The sequence below is a fragment of the Papilio polytes genome, unplaced genomic scaffold (genome assembly GCF_000836215.1).
Source record: "Papilio polytes unplaced genomic scaffold, Ppol_1.0 DF820844.1, whole genome shotgun sequence".
NCBI classification, from domain to species: Eukaryota; Metazoa; Arthropoda; class Insecta; order Lepidoptera; family Papilionidae; genus Papilio; species Papilio polytes.
The window spans coordinates 166,702-191,888 of NW_013528360.1; the positions used below are offsets into that span (position 1 = coordinate 166,702).

The following is a 25,187-nucleotide window of genomic DNA, read 5'->3' on the forward strand; positions in this document are numbered from 1 at the left end:
ATGTTTCGATTCTCTGAAAAACGCAAGTATTCTCCTGACATTCAAATTTAAAGATAATCTAAACACTCATGTTCTCTCAAGTGACAAAAGTCGTTATCCCGCTAAAACCAATTCATGTCAGCGACGACAGACAGAGACGATATCATCAGACGGCGTAAGTTGCAGCCGTGTCATCTCGAACCGACAAGAACTACTGATGTAACGGGCTTGATGTGGGCCCGACATCCCCCATCCCCCCAAACAAATAGCCCGTGAAACATTTTTTCCAGAGCCCTGTTTGTTAGCTGTGATTGATCTAAATGTCCTCTTGTAATAGTAAATCTGTTTAGTGGAAACATGAATTTTCGGTGTTTTCCAAAATTGCAAAACGAAATGTCGTTACAAAATGTGTAGTGGTCGAGTTAAGTTTGTTGTTGCAACTAATATTATAAATGTAAGAGTTTAAATTGATGAACGGATGTTTGTTGCTACATGTTTCCAAAATAGACAACGGATCTCAATGAAATTTGGAGTGGCGGGCTACACCTAGTGGTTCGTTTAATTTTCCAGTTTAGTTTCTTGCGTTTTCTAAATTGCCTACTTAGCACGTTAACTGTGTAATAATTTATATGTTCAATTAAATTAACGAATTCCTTTTTTGTATTTACGATGTTTTATTTCGCCAGTAGCGTAGCTTTGCGGCAAGGCCCCCATGTTCCTATCAACATTACACGTTACGTTTGTCCCGCATGGCTTTCCAGTTCACTGCATTTGTTTACATTACACGGATTCGTAAATGTATTGCATTTATTGCTGTTAATAAAAGGTCATTGACATTTATCACTGCTTCCGAATCAATCAAAAATGTCCTTACTTTTTGTAAACGTAGGTTTTAGCTTTTGTTTAACTTGTTATATCGTTTTAAATCAATGCAGGCATTTACATTTATTCGCGATAGAATAAAATGAACAAAGAGTCTTTTAAATTTAAACGAATTCGTCGTAAAAATTGAAAAAGATTTTTTTTCACCGCCGAGTCCCCTAACGGATTTTCCTCTAATCTCTTAGTCAATGGATACGCCGGGACGAGGTTAGGGAAATATCTCCACGTCTCGGATAAACTCCCCATAATGTATTCCAACGATATGATTTGATTTTTATAAATACGCTTAGAATTCTTGTAATCCTTCCTAAGCTACAATATTTTATTTCCCGTATTTACTTAGCAATGATAACTCTAAAGCTCTTACAAAAATAGATAAGTTGATTTATTTCTCATATCTTGAATATAGGTTATATTATTTATTATACATTTATCGTAATAGTTACTAAAATTTTTAAACAAAATTGTAAGCTTCATTTTGACAACAATTTTCTTGTCGTTATGAATGGTATTTGCAGCAAATCACCGATTATTACTACGAAACTTAAAGCTTTGAATAACAGATTTAAAAAATGTATAATTTGGGAATGGTGTAGTTGAGCGAGGATTAGAGGCTAGCCACTAATCCACAATAAGCTTTCTACTTTACGAAGCTTTCAAATGTTCTTGAGACTTTTATGAAGTTAGTATATATCCCAGAATGTTTTGTTTGTATTAATCGATAATTAATGTTTCGAATTTAAGTATAAAATCAAGAATTATCCGATTATCTTGTTTATTAGATGCACGATTCTAATCAGATTGAATTAGTGTAGTACACGTATTAGCGCGAGTACAGACGGCCGGCAAGAACGCACGTGTGTCACGTGTCGTGTGTACATACGCTTATCGCCTAATTCATAGCAATAGCCGCTACGTATCACATAGTAAGAGCGGGCGCACATTTTAACTAAACTATCGCACAACAAAAATGCTTTGCGTGTGCCTTTTCTAGATACTTGTAATGAATATAATAAAATTTTACATTTATACAGACGGATCGTTATGAATTAGAAACATTTGCAAGCTTACAATATCTCCCATTGGCATTGTTAGGTTTGCGACAGAGTAGACTCAGCAACGAGCAGGTCGTAGTTTGTTCCCGAGTTAGTGAATTAGAAATGCCTGAACACCGACTGACCGGTGAGCGAGTGTTGTTCTTTCTGTTTTGTTTATAACAATACTGTTCCCTGCACTCGGTATTCAAATTATTTGCATGGAGTTTTAGTTCATTGAGAGTAATTCTATGAATTGTTTTGTATACATAAAGGTTAATAAAAACTGTACAATCATTTATTGCAAAATAACTTAAGCGAGAATTGAACATTCATTGCTAAAGTAGCTTAAACAAAGTTACGACTTAAGTCTCAATGTTAAGGAATCATGCTCAATCTTAAACACATTAGTATGTTATAAAAATCCGTATAATCCTGTTTCTATAGCAACTAATCAAGATTATATCGAAATTTATGTGGCAGATATTTGGGTGGCGGGCTCCATTGGTGATTTAGTAAGGGTGAAATTGGCACATAAGTTAACACGGCCGGTAATGTACGTCGAAGCGCATAGGCTGCTGTGTTGTTTTTTATTGGTTCGATTAATTTGGAACGAACAAGCAAGTTGTGACTTTATAGAATAACTTGTACAAAGATTAAATTCCAAGTAATGTTACTTAAGATAGTATTGAACGAAAAAAATCTACAAATTTGGTAACTGATTTTTTTGTAAATGTCAGGACATAATTAAATATATTTAGAGTATAGTGGAACACATATTTGTCATATAAATATTTTTATTTGTACCTTTCTATTATGTCTTACAAGTGGTAAAGTTTAGAACACACCTAAAAAGGGAAATTCCATTAAAACGTTTCTGGAAAGGTCTAGGAGGAAAAGTCCTAAACTAATAACCCGACAATACCCGGTCAAGTGTTGTAGATTATAAACAAACATAACGTTTGACAAATCGCGGACCCTGTCCACACTGGCCTGAGGGGGAAAGGGGAGAGGTTGATTGATGCTTGAGGGCTCCGGGTAGGGGATCGAAATTCAAGTAACCTTAGTAGAGCTCACGCTGAGGTCAATATAGGTTTGTTTTCATTCAATGATATTTATTAAATCCGTTATAATAACAAACAAAAACAGAATCAGCGCCTGTTAGAAGTTTTATAGCAATATCGTTTTAGTAAGGTTTGCTAAAACTTCTATTAAGGTACGAGTTAAATTAAAGGCATGATCCAAAAACGTGAATCTAAAAGTGTTTATTGCTGGCAGTGATATAATGTAGAAATAGCAACATAGTCGTTACATACACGTACCCCGGGCTAACAAAGCCTTGCAGCGCTTGACCGCAATAGCCGACAGAATGTGTGGATGGACTTCACGTTATTGAACACGAGCTTGTAAAATGATTGGAAAACTATTCTTGCATGCGCCAACTTATCTACATTATTGTTTTATCTTTGTTGTTGTATCGATGTTTTATATTTAAATAATGTATATAGTTCAGTAGTTCATATAAACCGTGTCGATGTATCTTGATGGAAATGTGGTTATAGTGAAATCGACGACATTTTCATATACTGTGTACCTCATTCTTTAGAAAATATTAGAAAGAAAATCTATCTCCTGTACTATTTCAATCCAATTTTCTTTCTTTCCGGTGATCTTTTTGGTAAAATGATCAGATAATACAAAAAAAAATCATTTCTAAAAGTAACTGGAACGAAAAAATAGTTTTCTGAACGGAAATATCCGAAGAGAATTTCATTTCCGATTTTCTTGATAAACACAATAAAAACGCCTAGAAGATAATGAATAGCAATAGTGAGACGGTAGATGTCGTAAATGTCAGAATTATATTCGCATTCCATTTAGAATACCTTACAGCGATCTATCTCCGTGAGTGCAATAATTTAGCACATTTGCATGGTGATTAGTTTACGACCTAATTGTATTATGAATTAAAAAACTTTTCACTGGGTAGGATATTTACGTCCTCTACTGTACATATCAGTAGAAGCGAGATGGGTTGGGATGGGATGAGGAAAAACAAGCGCTTCAACAAACGAGAGTGCCCCGAAAGAATCGTTGAGACGAAACGAACTTGACGGCGACAAATCGAAGTTAAGTGAGGCTACTTCGGCTGCGAATAAGTATAGGAAAGTTAACGAATAACGCACTTAAATCAAATATACATAAGAAATATTACTTTTGCATTTATTTTCAACTGTATTATAGCAGAATCATTATTAAAGGGAATTAAATTAGTGTTATAAATGCAAAATTAACTCATTGTGTCCGCGAAGCGATAGCTACCTGTAAAGCGATTCATTTTGAATAGATAATTGAAAATAATAGCTGCCACCGAGCACGTAATCATGATTAATAAAACGCTAAATTAATTACAGTTTTGCCGTCATTAATTTATCGGTGGTCTGGCTAATTTTCGTTACTGAAATTGTATAAATTATTACACAAACCCAATAGAAAATCAAAGCTTAAATACATTCCGTATAATAAAATGTGCTATTTCTGTAGATTTTGTTCTGTTTAAGCATATCTAAAAATCACAGAATAGATTCCACACGCGAGCTCTGAATAAAACAAATCCGTCTTCGTAGCGTTTAGTTCTTATTTCTATCTACTTCACAGCTATTTCCTACAGGACACGGTACAAGTCTTGAACTGAAATGGATTTATAAAACAACTTGCATACATATATTTTATTAAAGATCCTATTTTCTAATTAGTTATTATTATCCACAGAATCAGCTCGAAATTAGAATAGCTGCTAGAAGTTAGTTAAAATTTATTTCATTGAAAGAGCAAAATTTTATTGTAGCTTCCTTAAATAAAAATTCCAAGTTTATTATATAAAGAAAAATAAGAAATGTATCAAAAATTTTAAGTTGTCTTCGTTTTTAAAAAAGATTTTTCTTAATGCCGTTTTTAAGTAACCAAATCTATAAGTAAGGTAACTTTCCGCTTCCGCCTACGTAAGAGACCAAACACCGCCATTTCCGCAACCTAGCAGCATTGGTCGTACAGACACGCCAACTATTACTCCATTCACTAACATATTTTTGTTATCTTGTATCACGTAGTATATTGTTTGAGATTAATCCATAAACCTCATTTATTCATCGTAAGTAGTCTTACAGTATTTCTTTTTATTATTTCATCAATAAAAATTCTTCACACTCGATGTTTAGTTGCTTTGTTACGACGATTTGTTTCAAATTGTCTGGAACGTCAGCGTGTGAGGCGACAGTGCTGCCGCCTGGCGACAGTGCTGCCGCCTGGCGACTGACAACTGACGAGTGATTTGCCTCCTCGACTCCCTTCGTTACATTTTTATCGACAAAATAAACTCGAATTTTTAGAAAAACGACAGAGATTTCACTAGGAATTTATTTTTAAAAACAACTTTTGTTCATAAAAATAATTTATTATGAAAATTATGTAACATTTCAAACGGTTGTAGACGATTACGTCAAGACAATATTTACTTTAACGTTTTACGATGAATAAAATGTTTTGTATGTATTAAACGAGACGAAGAATAATTCTGTTCATCTTTCAATTCTAAATTATAAGCTATTATTAATATTGTCTCAATTTCTTCCCAACAATGAGTTTGGGGAGCGTTCCAAAGACAAATCTCTTTCATAACAAGCGATCGCCCGGGGAAATCTTCTTAAAACGACGCCTAATTCCGCTCGTCGGGGGATTCATACATCCAATTAATTGAACCTATCCAGAATTATTTGAAATTCGGCCCCAAACCTCAGTATCTGTAGGAAATTACTCAAGTAACTCTTTGGAATTGTTTTCTGTAAACTTTGCTAATGGAATTCGGTTTGATTCCGCGCTACCGAAGCCCGTTCATTTGATGCGCGTATCTGGATGCCTCGGGACATACTTGAGTCAATGTAACTACATTATCTTGAATTATTTTAACAAATTTTACAACTGAATTAAAGCAGAAGTAATAAATGTTAAGTCGAGTAATAAATGCTTGTAAATCTTATTTAAAACAATCTGTACCCTCTGAAATTGTCTAAATAAACACTTAGAACTGCTGTAAATACAGTTTGAACTAAGCTCATTTGGCAGTATGTGTTTTGTCTCGACTACTCCAATATTCACTGAATAACAATGATAAAGAATTATGTTAAATTTAACAATGTTTTTATTTGTTTCAGGTACAGTCGAGTAAACAGATTCTCGGGTAATAGAGCGCGGTAACGGGTAAACAATAGAATATCGCCGCGATTGTACGTGACGGATCACCGCGGGCCCCTCAATCATAACCTCTTCTAAGATACTTACACTCCGTACAAAAATAAAATTTAAGTAGTGATTTTCATGACTATTTTTCGTTTACTTATGAATAGTGTATACATTTAAAGTATCAGTATAATGTTAAGTATTCAATGAGTGTAATGTGCTATAGAGTAGGCGCAGAGCACAATCTTGGCGATCTTCCAGCGCCGCTGCGCTCGGCTTTAACAAGCCTTTGATAGGGACACGATACTCGACGATTTTCTGATATCGTCCACAATTTTTACCATCATAGTCATTCATGCTTATATTCATGTTGTTTTATCACCCTGCCCTTTTTGCTTGCCAAGGGTCGGCATTCTCCTGATGGCTGATAAAGATTTATGGACATCTTTCATTAACTAGCTGTTGCTAACAACTTCGTCCGCGAGGAATTAAAAAAATTATAGCCTATTTTTACTCTCTTTAAATTACCTATCTATCGGTGAAATATTTTTTAAATCAGCCCAGTAGTTTTTGAGTTATTTCAATACGTACAAAAATACAAATCTATCCTCTTTATTATGTTAGTATAGATAAGTCCAATTAAGCAGTGATAAGTTAAAAACGTTTCCGACTTTTCACAATATTGGAATTGCTATTATCCCACAAAGCCTCTCAGAAACGGATCAAATAAATGAAATTTGACATCTGTGGAGTTTGAAAGCGACCAAGTCATCTGTCGTGCGTTTATCAAACAGCAGCGATAATCCGCCAACCGAGACCAATCAGAGTTAAGTTACTCTCAGACCGATTTGGCTCCGAGATTCATTTCCTTGTAATTCAATACAATTTGTCCATTTCCACAAAGCAAGCTTTCGCAAATTATATTTGTTCGCGACTGGGCGGCGCGCCAAAGTATACCCGGCAACACTTTAGTCCTTTTAAATACTTTGAACTGAGACAATTTAAATTTGCATTGTTATAAATTAGATTTAAAATTGCCTGAATGCGTTGATTTTATAGGTTAAAGTCATAAGCTATTTATCTACGACACTTAGGAAAGTGTATAGATATAAAAATATAAGTGAATTAAAGATAGAGCTAGAAACAAAACAAATGAGATCACATACTCGTAACAAATAAAATGCAAGATAGTGTAACGTAAGCGGCTTTTCATAATACCCTGGGACGTTGCATCTTCTTTCTAATTAACACTAAAGCCGCTTAAAGTATATATCCTACTATTTATGTACGAGGCTTTAAATTAAAAAGTTTTGCTAGATACTTCAGTGGAGACGAGATAGAAAAAAAAACGACCACAGAGTAAATCTCTCTAAATAACGTTTGCAGCTCCGCTCGTAATTAAGTGCGGAGTGCGCTTGTAAATCGGCAACTTGTCCGGACGAATGGCGTCCCGGCTGGCGGCTTGCGACCCGGACGAATGGCGTCCCAGCCGGGAAGAGGATTTCCTTCAAATTTATGCACTGACTAAACGCTGTTCAGTAACAGGTGCTCCATTGTTCAGTGACGTATTAAATTCTCAAGGAAACTTTTACATTACGCCCCCGAAAAGCTTCGTCAGCTTTTAAGTGTACTCCACAGTCGGCAAATAAGTTCGGAACTTTAAGATTTGAAGCTCGCCTGGCACAAATACTATGAATTTCCTATTCTTAGATAATACTGTGCTTTCAGAAATATTGCGAAGATTGTATAATTCACATCTGATATTTCATAACATTTTAAATTTTTTCTCGAGTACCAGAAGAACATGGGATTCAGCAGTTTTCTTTCTGTCTCAGTACATTCCTCAAATTCATCTCTTTGAGTTCAACGTCAGAAGTTGTTGCGTTCCTACAGTTTAGTTAAGTTTTAGTCTCAGCTCCGCAGTGAACGTCCCTCGATTGAGAATTCCGGACAAGTGGGAGAACTAACTGCGTCAACTTGTCCGGCAAAGTTGTCCGCCTCAATGTTCAATTGATTCCTTTGAGTTATCGAAGGCGATGGCTTGTGGGTCTAACCGGACACTGAACGGAACAACTTTATTCCTTCAAGTTGATTGATTACGTCATATTGAACATCCAAATTTAATACGGTCGTTTGGTTTGTTTCTTATTTTTTACAATTTTATTATGATAAATTGCACCTTTCCTATATTAAGCCTAACAATTTAATAAATTCTAATCTTAAAATTGTGAAATGCGACGTTGACATAAATTTTCCGAGAAAATGATCGCCCGAGGCATTTTTCATCGTCCGCCTGCAAGAAGATTCCATTAGTAGTCCGGCTTCAGACCGGATCTCTTCATTTCCGAGGGAGGGGATAAAGGGGATGATTTTATGTACTCAGGCCTTACCCTGTTTATAGACATTGTATTGACATTTTGGATTTGTATTTTGCTCATTATGTACGAAATTTCGAAACTTTGAAAAGTCTTAGTTACAATCAAATGATTTTATGATACGCTTTAGTTAATAAATACTTTAATATTACCACCCGCATAAATACATTTGTTAAAAGCCTGTAAGGACTCATGTCGGCTATAGGTTGCATTAAGCACTCGACACTCGACTCGTCCACTTTATTTCTCCACAGCTAGCGTAATAAGTCCGCCAGGAAATTTGCTACTCATAAAATAGATAAGGGGTGAGCTCTCCCGTAGGAAAAATCTGCAAAAGCCGGGATTTGTCCGGACAGATCCGATTACATCTGGCATAAACTCGTTATAGCGAATATATGCGGTCCCGATGTGTAACATATTTGTGTGTACATTTCTTTAAGTATGTCGAGTTATCCCGACCTCCTGACTTCGGTATATTTTATACTTTATTTATAATTCTGTTTGAAATTGTATCTTTTGAGATATAATGAATGGTATCATTTATTTTCTTTTTATAAAGATTTTCTATGATAGATACGGTAGAATAGCAATTCGATTGCTTGAATAGCTCTCTTAGCTTACAAGTTAAGTTATAAAACCAACTTAGTTTAATTTTTAAGTGTTATTCGATAGCTACATCAGTTTTTCTTAACTAATTAATAGTCTTTATAGTTAACGTTTGGGTAACAAAGCAAATCCTCTTAAAATACAAAGTGTTCAGAATACTTCTATTTCTGTCGCACATTACACTTGGCGGGGAGCCAGTGGGGGGACCCTGGCGCTGGCAGGCGCAACGGGCGTCATTCAGTCTGTGTGTCTGTTTGCCTGTGTCCGGGGATTCCCCTAATTAAGGCCGTCTCAGTAGTAGCAGCTCCCATCTTGCGCTAATTGTGCACATTTAAGTGCCACTTGAAATGTTACTGCTCAACTTAAGTTATGCTCAAATACAAACACTTTATCAACATTTTAAGTAAATTTTTATTGCTTTAATCTTTCATCTATCAATTTTAGTATTTCACTAGAACAATGTATCGACAATAATAAGAGGATAAATATTATTAAAACTTATTGGACTTTCCCCAAAACAAGATAGTAATTTATAAATTTCCCCAGAGATTTCAGTACGCTGTACAAAAAATGTCTGAATTTGGAGTAATTTATTTAAGAAAATAAAATTCAAATCAATTCGTAGGATAATTTTAATCCTCCAATGAATTGTTGTCGTTTTTTGGAGAAATGAATTTGCCGGAGAATTATTTTAATCCGCAGTTACGGAGATTTGCGAATCAAATTATTTTCTCATTAAGGCCAAGGAGTCGAGAAAGATGTGCTCCGGAATTAGGATATGATAAGTTATTGCTTTAAATTATTCGGATATTTACCTTCGTCTGACAACGGTCTTTTTTGTGGCTACATTTTTCGGTATAAAAAGAAAGAAATGTAATCTAAACGAAGAATTTTATGTTTGTTCAAGTCTCAGTTGAATTCTAGTACTGTTTTCATAATTTGGATGTTTACTTTTTACTTAAGTATTCTAAGTAATATTGCGGTATCATAATGTTAATTTAGTAAGCGATAAATTTAGAAAACATTTGCAATTAACGCTGCGAGCTCGTTCAATTATTCCTCTCCATTACTCGTTACGTCGCGTCAGTGTGAACGCCATTGCTAATATTAGCGATTTCCACCATAATTGCTGATTTTCTAATTAATCACGCGAGACTTATTTGATTAATAGACATCCGATGCCATCCCCCTCTCCCCACCCCCTACCCCGGCCGCTGTTGATCCGGTACACAATGATTTAGTGGTTTCGTGAAAGCTCGGCTTACTCTAGAATTTCTCTTTCCGAATTACAAAGTAGTTTCGAATTTTGCCGACAAACATTTGTCCTTGTCAGATACTATAAAAAAGACACAATTTGCTATCGATTGCCGTGACGATTAGACATTTTTGCTTTATTATTTACTTTATGGTCCAGGAGACAAAGTATAAAACTTTTATATGCAAATGTTGAACACTTCGGTATTTATTCACACATCCCATCAATGATGCTTCTATCAAATACGTAGAAAAGCTTAAGTGATAAATGCAAGTTTTAAAAGGCACGTACGACACTGGGACAAGAAGTTGGGACATAATAAATGTGCCACTGGAATAAGTGATAGTTTTGATAGAGAATAAGTGATCTCGAAATGGAGATGGCGCCCGGCAGCTGATACTAGGAGTCCCGAAGAGTGGAAACTGCAAAGAGCCCCACCGGGCCTAGGGCCGAGAGAAAGCGCGGGAACATGGCCTCGCCCCCGCATCGGTCCTGCGGGGGCGGGCCTCAGAGACGGCCCTACGAGAGCGGGCTTCGGCGACCTTTACTCGGGCACGTGCCGCAGAAACGGTGTGCCTTGGCCCGGTCGTGCCTGGGAGAAGTTCATGCCCAAAGGTGTCTGTCACGGCTGCGGAGGTGACTGGCAATTCAAAGGTGGACTTAAAGTGGACGTTAACAGTTCGGAATACACGGGTTACAAGTATTTCTACAACAGGCCCGGCTACAGGGTGAAGGCCAGGTCCTGCGAAGATGCGAGATTTATTCACCTCAACTTCGTCCTACTCGCTGAACTTATGCACTTCGAAAAGGTAAGTAATTATAAGAACATATTAAATGAAAAGATTATTCTACTTTAGACTATACATGTAAACAGGCAATATGATTAGTTTTTGTTTCGTATTGACGTTTAATTCCACGAAACAATCCAAACCACATCTACAGATTTTATCAAGCTCAGTAGCTGTTTCTATACACATCAATATCAAGCACCTAAACTACATTTCTCATGACTGTCTTTAATTGGGATTGAAGTGAGTGACAGCTCAGAGCCGACAGCTCGCAGTGAGCAATGCTGAGGTGCCAACTAATTATATACATTATTGTTAATTGATGCTCGCACCGAGCACTGAGCAACTGAGTACTGAGTACAGCTTCACTCAAACTTACTCACACTTTGTCACTTAAATGTATTTCTCTTGTAGTCAGAAGTTTGTGTTGTGTCAATAAGATGACATTAACTAGCGCGAGATTTGTTGTATGAAAGTGTTCCGTTTGTTAATTATAATATAGTGTTCTACTATTTCTACTAGTACTAATTAGTAAGTCTAGTTGCAGTAAAAGTAATCAAGGCACCGTTTCAAGTAATAAATTTACTGACTATGGCAACTTTTAATAAACGGTTTAAAGTTTAAGTTGAAGATGAGGGAAGCAGTTTTAATTTACTATTTACTTATATCGTTTATGTAAATAGTGTTTGCATGTGCACATTATGTTATGTAGAGTATGTTGTAAGTCGTCTCTACTTAAGTGTGCAGTATCCACTACATTTAGGTAATGAAATGTAATTAGCACTCTGTGTGCGACGCGCGGCACGACCGCCTCCTGCCGGACTAATATTACACTAACTAATTACACTTCGTGGAATTACTCGTAAATCAAAAAAGACAAACGATAGTATATTTAACGAATTAATAACTTTTTTTTTTAATTCAATTGTTACTAATTTGGTAAAAGCAACATACAATCGATGTCATTAACAACTGTGAGAAAGGAAAAATAGACGGAAACCTCTTCAATTTGTTTCGCAGAATAAATGCGATGTGTGAACGTAGTGGAGCAAAGGAAATACACGATTTTCTACATTTTAGGAAAACTCTTGTATAAATATTCTACAACATATTATCCAGGTGCTTAATTACATCGAAAATATTACTTCGCAATAAACACCTATATTGACAAAATGATTCGCACTACAGACCAAACTAAGCAATATTTAGGTAGACCCCAAGTGTAGCTACTAGTATTAGGGCGTATAGATCAACGTATAGTGGTCGTTACAATTGGTGACGATATCTAACAGTGCTGGCTATATCAGGGTTCAGTCGCAATTGGATTGCGGTAAGCGAGTTAGTACGAACGCCTGATGCGAACGGATAGCAATTAGTCGCATTTTGTGGCTGAGCAACTGCAACCAAATACATTCGTGTCATACACCAGACTATAATCTATGCTGCGTATTAAATATTTTTTGAAGATAAGTTTCGTCTCTCTTAAAATTTTATGGTTCAATTATAAACGTAACAGTGAAACTTCCTTGGCTTGGGACTGAATTATGATATGAAAATCGATTCGTTACGGACTCCCCGCCCGGCGCTGGACACTGCAAGATGAATGTGTCTGCCGACCGGGTTCATGACGTAATTTTCAATTTATAGTTAATTATTAAATATAGTTCACTGCATAATCACACCTAAAAGGACTCCTAATATTAAAGACGAATACAATTTAATTGCTGTAAAAGAAAGATTGTCTTAAATAAATATCGTAATAAACTTTTTGATTCTGTATGTTTCTAAAATTCTTTCCCAGTGAAACTTTTCTATGACAAGAATACGTAGCGTATTCAATACAGAATAAATATTTTGAGATTGAAAAATATGAAAGCTGGAAAATAGATTTCAAAGCGAGCCGGATGTACAGCGGGAGCGATACAACAGCTTTTCGCTCCGCTCTATTATGAACCGGTTTGGAACGGTTCGCCCGGTTCACGGCACGACGGCGCGGCGTCACGTCGGGACCCGGGTAAACGTGCCTCTCGATATAGCGCTTCTTGCGAACGCTTCTCTTGAATACTGAACAGGCTTTTCAAACGGGGAAAATTATGCCATATTGTTTTGGATTTTAAAATCCAATTAGTCGATTTCACTACGGAGACGATTTTTTGTATTAACTCTGTCTAGCTGCGACATGGCTTAATTAGTTCTGCAGTCGCGAGATACAATTCAATTGATTATTTGAAATCGATATGATATACTATTAATGAACGTATTGTTCTATGATAATTTATTACCTTGTGAAGTGTTAACTGACTTGATTTAAACTGAAACCGAATAATTTAATGGTATAATGTTGTAAACAGTTATTTTACAAATGCAAACATAGTACCTCACATGGATTGTAAGACAAAGCCGCAAAAACAGCATTGAACAAAGTACAAGTCGGCGGCGGTGCGAGCGGCGACCGCGACACCGGTCGTTATCGCAGGTGCCCGGCCCGGGTATATCCGGATATATCCGGTTAAATCCCGTTACAACCCGGTTACCAGGCGGGGGATTACCCGTCTGATACGGTTCTGCAGCCGTTTGCAAGTTGATTTATTCACTGCGGCTTATGTCGAATTTTTACTTATGTTATTCTGATTTAGATAATATTAAAATTTACTTAGCTTTGTTACAAAATGTTTTCCATGGCCTATTCTTCAAGATAATCCTCGCTCTGCTTTGTATTTGAATCAAAGACGTCGATATGTCGCAGTTGCACAACCGCTATAATTCAAAAGGGATTGGTTCTGCAACGAGTAAGCGGCTTGTATTGCTCATACTGCTGCACAAACACGGTCTATATTATGACAGTCTGCAATAATTCCGTATTTTAGTGTAATGTTTGTAATTCGGTCTTTAGTGGGAAATAAGATTGTTAATCCGCAGTGCAGCATTTATTATAATAATTTACCATTATAATAATTAAAATGTGGCGACTTTGTATGAAAAATGAGGTAATTAGTATTAATAGTAAGAGAAAAATTTAATGCTCAGATTGTGTATGCAATACGCAGCTGAACAATTTAAATGTTCTTGTTCATTATCTTTGTTGCTATAAGATGCCTTAGGGAATGGTATAACAGCTTGGCTGCAGCCGAACATAATTACTCAAACACGAACATTCGAGAGCCACGACAGCATTACTCGAATATCCCTAGACAACAAGCGCACTACATAATAGAAATAGATAAGGTTATTAACCAAAATATAAGTAAACGAAACTTTAGTTGATGTCACGGTTTTATATTTTACGAATCAACAATTATTTGACCCATATATATCATTAAATTAATAATGACAAGATTTCTTGCGTCAATCGAAGTTCTTTACAAAGGAATCGTATAAAAACAGAATCGAAGTGCAGGAGTAGGTGGCGTCGAGTGCTGCCCTTTGTGACGTCATGTCGAAGCCTTTCGCTTTGTGCGGAAATAATGAAAGATGATTAAGCGAAAGCTCGGAGACCAGGGGGGTTCGCGGGCCCCCACTATCTCAATCAACTTGACAGCGATATTGAATCGAACTCATTACTAAAGGATTTCTATATGCGGCGTTGTTTTGTTGTGTTGTTCGGTTTTGAACATGGTGAAGTGCCGTCCAGTGCAACAGATGTATTTTCATGTATTCTACAGAACACATAGCAGTATTTGTTTACGACAGTAGTGTATTTAATTATCTGGATGTAAAAAAATAACAGGGTGTAAAGACAGGTAATGTTTAATGATCCAAAAAATCATACTATAAATGCGAAAGTTTAGATGGATGGATTGATGGATTTTGTCAAAGTTAGTAGCCTAAACGGCTTAACGGATTTCGATGAAACTTGGTAGGCATAGGCTACTTACTTTTGTTTTTTTTTTAATACTACGCAGACGAAGTCGCAGCGAAAGCTGGTCGCACCATAATTCACGTAACAAGGTTTTCTTGATATAATCAGAATTCAAACGTGGCCTCTATCTCAAACACGTACGAATCGTACCCACTTCCACGTTGACATGGCAATGATAAAATTAAGTCACTTTTCGCGCCGAAACGGCGACGTTCTATCCCGGTCCGGTTGAAACCGGTGCTATCCGGCTGGAACCGGTTCATTAGCGATTCCGACCGCGCCACGATCCTCTTCAGCCGGTTGACAAATTCCACCGGTTAATTTCAACCGCCTTTAAAGCAAACTGTCTGTCTTTGACCGTCAACAACCGACAACTAATTCGATTAAGATTAATCTCGAACAATCCCAGACATGCCATGATTAAAATTCTAACTAATTTTTCATATTTGCTGCACTACATTAATATCCCACATAATTTGGTACAATTCATTTTAAAATCCTTTCTTTATTTTGGGGAATTTACATTTATGTCGGACGATGCTTCGATTTGGTCGTGGTAATAGAATAGTTTGAGGCATTTTTCGGTATAGTAAATATTAAAAACTATCTAACAAGTAAGTAAGCAGTGCTCTACTCTAAATAAAAGTAAAGTCCACTTTGAGCTTCAATGCGGAGAACACTAGATATCAACGCAAATAAAAACTTTAATCCTAAAACATTTGAGTTTTAACTCCGCAGAGACAAGTGGGGGCGCTTTGTTGCGGTCGCGGGCTTAGCGTAAGCTCTAAAATATTACTCGAAACTTTGCACGACTAAAGTTTACGAGGAAGAAAAGATGATTAGCGAAAAAGAGGCTTTATTAAAAAAGTTATAAACAACTAGATTGCTTCGAAATAATGTGCACTCAGGAATGTTTAATCTTACTAACTTATAACGGTCATACACATTTGACTAAACTATCGTACAATTGTCGTGCGATTGTCGATTGTTTTGCAACCAATTCAATTGTTTAGTTGCACAACTAAAAATCGAGTGGTATGCGCACCTCCATATAAGCTCATAGGAATCAAAGCGCGACTAAATAGTTGTGCGATAGTTTAGTAAAAGGTGTGCGCGCGCTCTTAATGTGACAAGAGTCGAGGGAAGGTTGCTGTATTTTTGTAAAATATTTTTTTCGACTAAATGTTACTATAATACAAATTGTATAGCTTTTTAAATTGTGTAAAATCAGCAGCAAGATAAATAGAAAAGTAAAACGAATAAATCAACGTTAAATTAGGCTTTGTATTTACTCTAAGGATCCCTTTTAAAGTCAATAAAGATCGTTTGCAAAAGATTCAAATAGAACTCATCAAAAACTTAAAAGATCTGGCCAAAGTCAAACAGTGAATATTAAGAATCGTGGAGCGGAATATATCAAAGACTTATTCTTCAAATCAATTATAGAGTGGACCTTCTAAATATTTCCTTACATAATCAATGATAGGACACAAATACTACTTTAGTATTTCCAACTAAAATTGTTACTTAGTTGACTTGTGTTTAACGACAATTAAATTTATTGTGCAATACTACAAGTATTATGGAATAATCTATAGAATTGTTACTCTATGGAATAAATAAGGGATGAATTATAAGCAGGTGCTCCTCACAATAAATCTGTGTTCGAGGTGCGAGATAAATCGACGTCTGGCCAATAATAATGAAGTGCGCCGAAATCACAACGAGCTGATCGATGACAATGGACTGCTTAATGATATCACGTTAATTCATGCTATGTTCTAATGAATAATGTTAAGCTTTCTGTTGTTTAATTTGTAAATCACTTTATCTTTTATGTAATTCATTAATGTATTTCTCGCTACGTGAACTCTATAGTAGTCAGGTATTGAAAATAAACACAGTGTAAATGGATCAATTATAAAACGCAACACGGGCGCGCGACCGCCCAGTCACCGCCCGTGTGAAACTTTAATATTTCAACCGCCCGTCACAAAGGCACGGTTTTTCTGCCTGTTACGAGTATGTGAGCGATTTTTATCAATGACATATTTTTTTCTGAATTTTTACATAACAATTTTGTGTCCTGCTGCTGAAGGTTATTAAATCACATAAAGTAGAGATTTCAAGTAATTTCTAATACTAAAATGCATTCAGAACATGAAACACTAGGCCAATGAAATTGCTACTTTCTTTGGAAATTCGCTACAATTTTCGTCAGTAAACCGGTAGGGGATGAATACTTTGTGCGTTTCATCGCCTGCCAGTCTGTCAACCTGTCGAGTTTGTGTCAGGCGCTGGCATATTTTTTTCTATCGTGTAATAAACATACACTGCTTGTATTGCTCGTATAACGCGCCCCCACACAATGCCGCTGAAGTTTCGTCGGCCTTATTGTGCTTCTTCGTATGTCGCATCGTGATATCTATTTGACCTTTGTATTGTAGGAGAGTGGTAGATGCGTATTTACTAACGGTAGCCTAAGTTAAAAGTTACTTCCCATTCTACTTATACCGACCGAGACCCACACTCTTCTGCCATTCATAAAGCCATCGGCAATATTTTCCTAATAGTAGCAATAATAGTGTTACTTTTGTTTCAGGACTTGCAGTCAGAGATCGAGACTCACCGCGATGTGTACGCGTCGCTTACGGGCACAGGCCGCCGGCTGCTGGGCTCGTTGTCCTCGCAGGAGGACGCCGTCATGCTGCAGCGCCGGCTGGACGAGATGAACCAGCGCTGGCACCACCTCAAGGCGAAGAGCATGGCCATCAGGTAATACACGCTAAGATTCTATAAACTACTTGTAACGTATATTTATTCACTTCTATTTTATATTTGTTACGATGGTTTTAAATTGTTACCACAAAAAATGAATACTGCAACGAGAGCGACATTTTAAGATAAATCGAAAAGAACAAAAAATGATTTTCAGCGTAATGCGTGTAACAGAGCAACGCGTTTCCGAACGCATTTACAAACGTTACATTCGAAATGACAGATCGGCGTTGAGCGCGGGAAAATGGCACCGAACGTCGGATTTACTTATAAAGCTTATTTTACATTAGACATAAAACTCTCTCTATATCGACCTGTATATCAATTTAGTACGGTACAAATATGTCCGCGTACATTTTAGTCAAATACATTTCTCACTATAAAACAATAAAGTTCTTTCATATCAATTCAGTCTTATCGGTCGCTAAATGAGACCTATGTAGCATTATTAAACAAACATTTAATGTCTCCGAGTGCAGCAGATTTTTTTTACCTTTGGGGCTAGTTTATCGTGTTACACTAGTGTGTCAGAACCCTTACATGCGTAGCGAGTAAGGGTTGCTATTCACGTCGCAGCCGTGTTAAAAATGTTTCGCTTAAATCACCGCTCGTCATACATTTTTTTGGCGTATGAATATTAACGAGGGACTTTTGTATTTGCGTTTCATTTTGACGCACATTCGCCTGAAACATGTTGCGTTCGCAACATTTAACCTTACTACGATGTAATAAGATTCATAGTTTTACAAATAGTTTTGCATGCATTGTTTTTTATTTTTAATTTGTTGTCGCATTTTATTGAAGCCCCTTATTTATTTATGGAAAAATGTTAAGTTTTATTTTATTTGTTCCACTTCACGTGGGTTGTAGAATTTTGTTTTTCATTTAACGAACATGTTGGTGTTTGAACAAGTGTTATAAAAAAAACTACGACAACTAGTTCATGCCAGTGTTTTGTTATGATTTTAATTTTTTTATTTAAAAATAAAACATGAGACAGATCTTTTAATTACAATAGATTAGAGATTGTTAATCAGATCATTCTCGATCAGATGTAATCAGTCGTATTTAGGTGTACAGTGCGAGGTGAGGCGATCAATACAACACACAGCACGTCCCAATTTAGCCGCATTATCATATACATTGACAATCAGACGCGGGCCCTGTTGGCTTTGTTGCGGCTAATTGATGGCTGAACGGGGATTATTCTAGCTTTTACACGAGGACAGAACAGTGTAGCAGAGCAGTAGACAATGCATTACTGTTTTAATGCATGCCGCAGTTCTGTAGCTGTACTCCATTTTGTACTGCACTGCCTTACTGTTCCGCCTTCGTATGATTCGCTACGTAGCAGATGGAATTCTTCCCATTAATTTATAACTAATCATTAGTCATGCTAACTGGTTAGTTAATTCATTTACTACTTAGTCTGTGACGCAAATAAGTAATAGTACAGTGAACTGCATTGCTAACTAACTTTATTTCTTAAATGTATTTAACGAAATAAAAAAAAATGGTTTATAGTAGACAGTTTTTACATTAACATCGTAAAATAAAACTAAATCTATATGTGAAATTGTCTTACTCTCCCTCTTTGCAATGCTATGCCCATTTTAATTAACACCCTGAAATGAGTCGATTAATAATCGCCAGGCACAATTGACAGTTCGATAAATAGCCGTCAGAAATTTCATTTCCTATTCGTAACCGTCATACTTAGCAAAGCATTTTCATTTAGTAGTCGGGCCACGAAATAAGCGAGTTGGTATAAGTTATGAAAAGTGAGATAGCCACCAGACTTGTAGAACCTTGATTATAGCTGTAACGAGAAATTATTTCGAATATTTCTAAGTAGGTATGTAATAAACTGCAAATAGCCACCAGTATAGTTATTCAGAGTTACTTAATTTAATTTACTTTAACATGTACGGGTCTGAGCTTAAAGCTTAAAGCATTTATGTCGCTAAAACAGCAGCGCTTAGTTCTCTGTCCGCGTGGACGGCACACGAACTAAATTAATCATTTCAGTAACGACATGTCATAAATCTTTTTGCGTTTAATCGTTCGGAAAGCAGTCGTAACTCACTGTGATAGAGCTCAGTTTGTGACGCCCCGCTGCGCCCGCTCTAATGTTTCACCCATTTAATTAATTCATCGATGTTTTTATTCTATGATTAATTAACCCTTAGCGGGCGTGTGCGGCTCTCCAACTTCGCTACAATAAATTGCTTATTGTATTTTATCGTCTTATAAGCTCTTAAATCCTTCAGAGACGTTTAAAGCTCCACTTTCTTAATAACGCCGTTACACAAGTCTCCGTTTATTAATAAAATGGACGGAACAATTTATTTTCCTTTATTAATAAGAAATACAGCTGTTATACTTAGACAAACTACAAGGGAACGAGATTTAGACTTGTTAAAATCGAAAATGTAATACACAAACTTGTTTTGTATGTATTAACAGGAGAGAGAAGTCCATCTGGAAATGTAAAGGTGTAACGAAATCACAGAATTCCAAAACTATTTCCGAATGAAGCTCGACTATGCAAATACTGACGATAAGATATCCCCGAGGCAGAAGATCAAACAACTTGTGTGGCAACTCTTGTGGAATCTGACAAAAGTTGCACTCGATCTGAAAGCCTTTGAAAGCCGAGGCGCGGTCGAAATGCCGAACCTCATGTCTATACAGAATACCCCAAAGACCCGACTTAAGTATCCCGATGTACGTAACATACTTGTGAAATTTTCTATGAAATTTCATGTGAGTTTATTCGGAAAATATTTGCTGTGTTTGAGAGCGCTCCGTGGGGTAAAGTATGTGGGGAAGTTTTGCCTTCTTCGGATTGTAGTCGAGATGAATTCCAGTACTTTGTCGTCGTTGTACAAGTTTTGTTTGGATTTTGTGAAATGTTTGAGATAAGATTGCGCGTAAGTACTACATAAATTGTATCCAACGTTTAAAAATATGTACTTACAGTTTTATTATAATCATTAAAGGTTTTTATAACATTTGCTACTATTTATTGTGTATAAATTAGCAAAAGAATAAAAAACAACGACGACGACGAAGCAAAACATTCGATTTCAAACACTAACAAAGACGTTCCGCAACATAAAACTGATTTTATTGGCCAGTTGACACGAGATGCGGCGCAGATAAAAGTGGCCCCTTACAGCCGCAGAATACCCCCTCCCCCTGCACACCTTAGGGGTGTCTTAATATCATATACTATAGTAAACATAAAGACATCTTTTATTTCCCTATCTCACATAAAATTTCGGAATTATTCTCAAAGGCGAAAACCCAATTTTAAGTGTGAACGGACAATTTCAATTCGCAATCTATATTTGAAAGAATGCAAAATCAGTAATGAAACTTTTGACCTTCAATGACTAAATTTTCATGAATATAATGATGTCAGAAATATTCGCTTATCGTTCTCGTGTCGTAAAATAATTCTTTCCCGCTATAATTATGGCCCGAACCCAAACCGCGGTCTGCATACGGCGAGCAGTAAACGCGCGTTTAGTGATTTCATAGTGAAATAAAATGTCGATTTTGCTGCGAAACATCTTTATCGTTCGTTTTATGGCCCTACATATAAAATCACTTTATGTGCGTAATATATTTAAAGTATTTTATGCACACTCACGGTCCATATATTTAAATGATTTAAACATTTTTCTACACAAAAGTGCTCGAAAATATTGTACATTAAAAGCAGACAGGTATTAAAATTTATGAGTTTTTAATCCAAACTTAGTGAATTAGGGTTGTGAATCACATACCAACAGAAAAATTTAATTATTGTTTTAAAAATTTTAAAACGTGTACAAGTGGCAACCCTAGAGGTCGAACAAACACTAAGTATGTTCGTACATGTTTGTTCGCCAACATGTTTAACTTGCGAAGGGCAGGTGAGACCTTTGTTAGATGCCGCACGGTACGGGTTCTACACCGCAGTACAGCACTGTATTTACCCTGAAAACCGCAGTGGAACTCGAATATGATTGCTTAATTTAATGTTTTATTAGGGTTGTCAATTTTAAAAAAAGAATTGTTATATGTCGTATATAAATAGTTGAAATGAATGACTGACTAAATTTTCATGAATATAATGGTTTCTTTTTTGAAATCGACGTCTTTTACTCACTTTATATTAGCAAATAAATGTCCTTTATATGATAAGTGAGATAAAGAAAGGGAGATGATAAGGTTGTTTGTTTTATTTCATTCTTAGATTTAATGAGCGACCTCGACAATAAGTTACAGCTTAGTGCAAATGTAAGTTACAACTTACTTGTAATTTTTAATGTTCTCGGCATGTTTAGATTAGAGTTATATTTAAAGTTTTGATAAGAAAATATAAAAGCTTTAAGTCTTACGAAAGTATAATATAGTCGGTGAATATCAAAGTTTAGACTTAGTCGCTGCGTCTATAATTTCCAAAGTCAGAGTCCAACTTGAGAGTTTTAAAACCTCTAATCTCGGCGTTACTACTGTTTAACAAAGCAAAGTTATTAAATTGCAAAGTTTAATGAAATTAAGTTAATTAGAATTAAGTTACTGTACAAAGTTGGAGCTATTCCGTCTTTATTCAATTACGGTTTAAGTTTAGGGATTGCATATTTAACTTTGTTTAAGTGTGAGGCGGAATGAGTCCGCGCCAAATTGAAGCAAAGAGAGCGATTTATAGATTTCGTATAGTGATGTATTGTTTGTTTTTTATATCGATATTTACATTTTATTTTAAGCATGTTTTGTTTGTATGAGATTGCCTTGAAAAATGATATTATAATTCTTGCGATAATCCATGTTTAAAGAATCTGTAGTTTGGTTGCACATATTCTAGATATTCTATTTTATATATTTGTACTTTACGACATAATTTAAAACATTTTATCTGTATTTATTTCAAGGCTATAACGAGTTAAGAATTAATTAATTATAATGTTTAATTTTATTTTCCTATGTTATCGATATATTTTGTGCCCATCACTATTTTTATCTAAAGTAGCAGCTTAAACATATTATGTAGGAAAGCCGCGGCCAAATTTCAACAATTGCAAGCATTCCGTGAGTTTCACGCCGCCGCCAAGTTTTTGAATCTCGCCCCTACCCTTCTCCACTAGCCCCCGCCCCCTGTTCACAATCAGTACGGGTCCGCAATCTCCATGCCTCATGTAATTGTACTACTAGATGTTATCTAAATGTTCAAGATTTAATTTGATGTATCTTTCATACCTCTATTACTAGTAATTCAGATAATTGAATGAATGAAATATAACTTGACTAGGTTTCTGCTCGTGTCACAATGTTTATGATAAAGGCCCTCAGAAATGGCTTTTACGAAATTCCCTATGTTATTGGGTAATAGGAAGTGTTTAAGCCCGCTTTATACATAAATGGGAGTCTGCAGCGGGTTTGACGAATATTTCTTTATGTGTATTACCTGTGCATCTACTAACAATGCACCATTCTTCGTTTTTTTCTAATTATGAAGTGTTATTCCTTCAGGAACCGCCTGGAGAGCAATGCTGAGCATTGGTCCGCATTGCTGCTGTCTCTACGCGAGTTGACGGAGTGGGTCATCCGCAAGGAGACCGAGCTGACCGCACTGGCGCCCCCGCGCGGGGACCTCGCCGCACTGCTCAAACAACAGGTAACGAAGAATGAATGACTGAATGATTCATGTGTCAATAAAGAATGATCATTACCTGTCAATTGGTTCTTTCACACGATGATGGTAATTATTGATTGAAGGTTGGAAGGAATTAAACTGTTTATGGAAGATAGGTTAATAAAAAATTTCTAGCAGTTTAATAAAATGTATTCCCCAGGCATATATTGAAATTAAGACATAAAACTATGTTTTTTTACGGCAACACTATCTACATAAAAGTTTGAAATTGAGATATAAAGTGAACAATCGCTTCAGCGTAGGCTCTCACGGCGGCGCGCTCGACTCTCACGGCCGCCGACCCATCTCCACGATTTATGATGTCGGACGCGCCAAGAGCTGAGATAATATTCTGGCCTTCGATATCTCATCATTATTGCCTATTTTCTTGCATATGCGAACTCTTTTATCATGGAAATATGACTATACATCTCTGTTATTGGCATACTATCCCATATTTTATTATTATTTATGTAACAAGTGCATCTTTGTATTATACAAATACAATATGATGTAAATATTTAGTTGTCACAGAAACTCTTTCTGAACATTTCTCTAACAGTATTTTAATGTTTGTTGTATATTTATGTGTGTGTATATGTGCAGGACGACCACCGCGCGTTCCGCCGGCAGTTAGAAGACAAGCGGCCAGTGGTGGAGAGCAACCTGCTCAGCGGCCGCCAGTACCTCGCCGCGGAGCCGCTCGCAGACGCCAGCGACAGCGAACGTCAGTATCCTAAGACACAGCACTGCGTCATTTGTAATTAAAAGTCCTGTAACTGAACTTCAAACATAAAACTAGAGCTAACTCACATAGTTTAAATATTTCAAATTATCTCCGTTGTCCAATCTTCGGAACGTGATATCGGTTATTGCTTGTTTGTGCATTCAACTATCACAGGCGTATGTAAAGCAAACGTATGTATTTGCATCAAAGCACAAAAGGAGTGATTCTTGCAGCGAGGCGTTTTGCAATTAGTGCAGGGTGCAGCACTAATTGGTAAAGGCTGATTTCAGCCTCAAGGTAATGGTATCGTCTACACCAATCACTCAGCGATAGCGGAGCGTAGACACTGCTACGGTGCTACGGATTTTCGTAGCTTGTAGGAAATAACATAATTTCGTGTACAAATATATCTTAGTTATTACTAACATTATTATAAATGCGAAAAATTTGATGGATGGATGTTTGTTAGAGTTTCTAGCCTAAACTGTTGAACGGAACTCGATGAAATATACCATAGACGTTGAGGAAAATCTGGGAGAACACATAGACTACTCGATTTTGTTTTTTTTTTAATTCACGCAGACGGAGTTGTAGGCAAAAGTTAGTTTAGTAATAAACACACAGCCAGTGCATAATGGGAAAAATGTAACGATTCTATTGAATTGTCATTTATGTGCAGAAAAAATTTGGGAGGTATTTGGATATTTTCATTGGGTATTCCCAACTTGCAGATTAAATTCTTTACATTCAAAACTGGATTTTTACGAATGTAGAAGATATTCTCGTGAAAAAAATGAATAAGCTATTCGAATAAAATATCTTGCACAAGACTTGAGTTGCATTCACTTGCTGCCGGAAAATTTTTAATTACGTTTGAAAAAAGTGTATTTAATTTCGAACACGAAGAAAATTCGTGATGAAATTTTTTGTCTATATTAAATCTGGTTCCTTGTCAAAACGTCGAATAATAAAAAAAAACAAG

General features: G+C 36.2%; 1 protein-coding gene across 3 annotated transcripts in view; it reads left to right on the forward strand.

Moving 5' to 3' along the window:
* LOC106110149 (dystrophin) overlaps nucleotides 1-25,187 on the forward strand; it is a 191,479-nt gene that overhangs the window by 121,647 nt on the left and 44,645 nt on the right. For 2 of the 3 annotated variants that reach the window (XM_013291864.1, XM_013291866.1), the window contains 3 exons: nucleotides 17,617-17,789; nucleotides 23,316-23,460; nucleotides 24,085-24,205. In XM_013291864.1, coding sequence (XP_013147318.1) covers nucleotides 17,617-17,789; nucleotides 23,316-23,460; nucleotides 24,085-24,205 — 439 coding nt within the window. Of the gene's footprint in view, nucleotides 1-10,617; nucleotides 11,177-17,616; nucleotides 17,790-23,315; nucleotides 23,461-24,084; nucleotides 24,206-25,187 lie in introns of all 3 variants that reach the window. The other variant, XM_013291865.1, reaches the window with a different exon arrangement.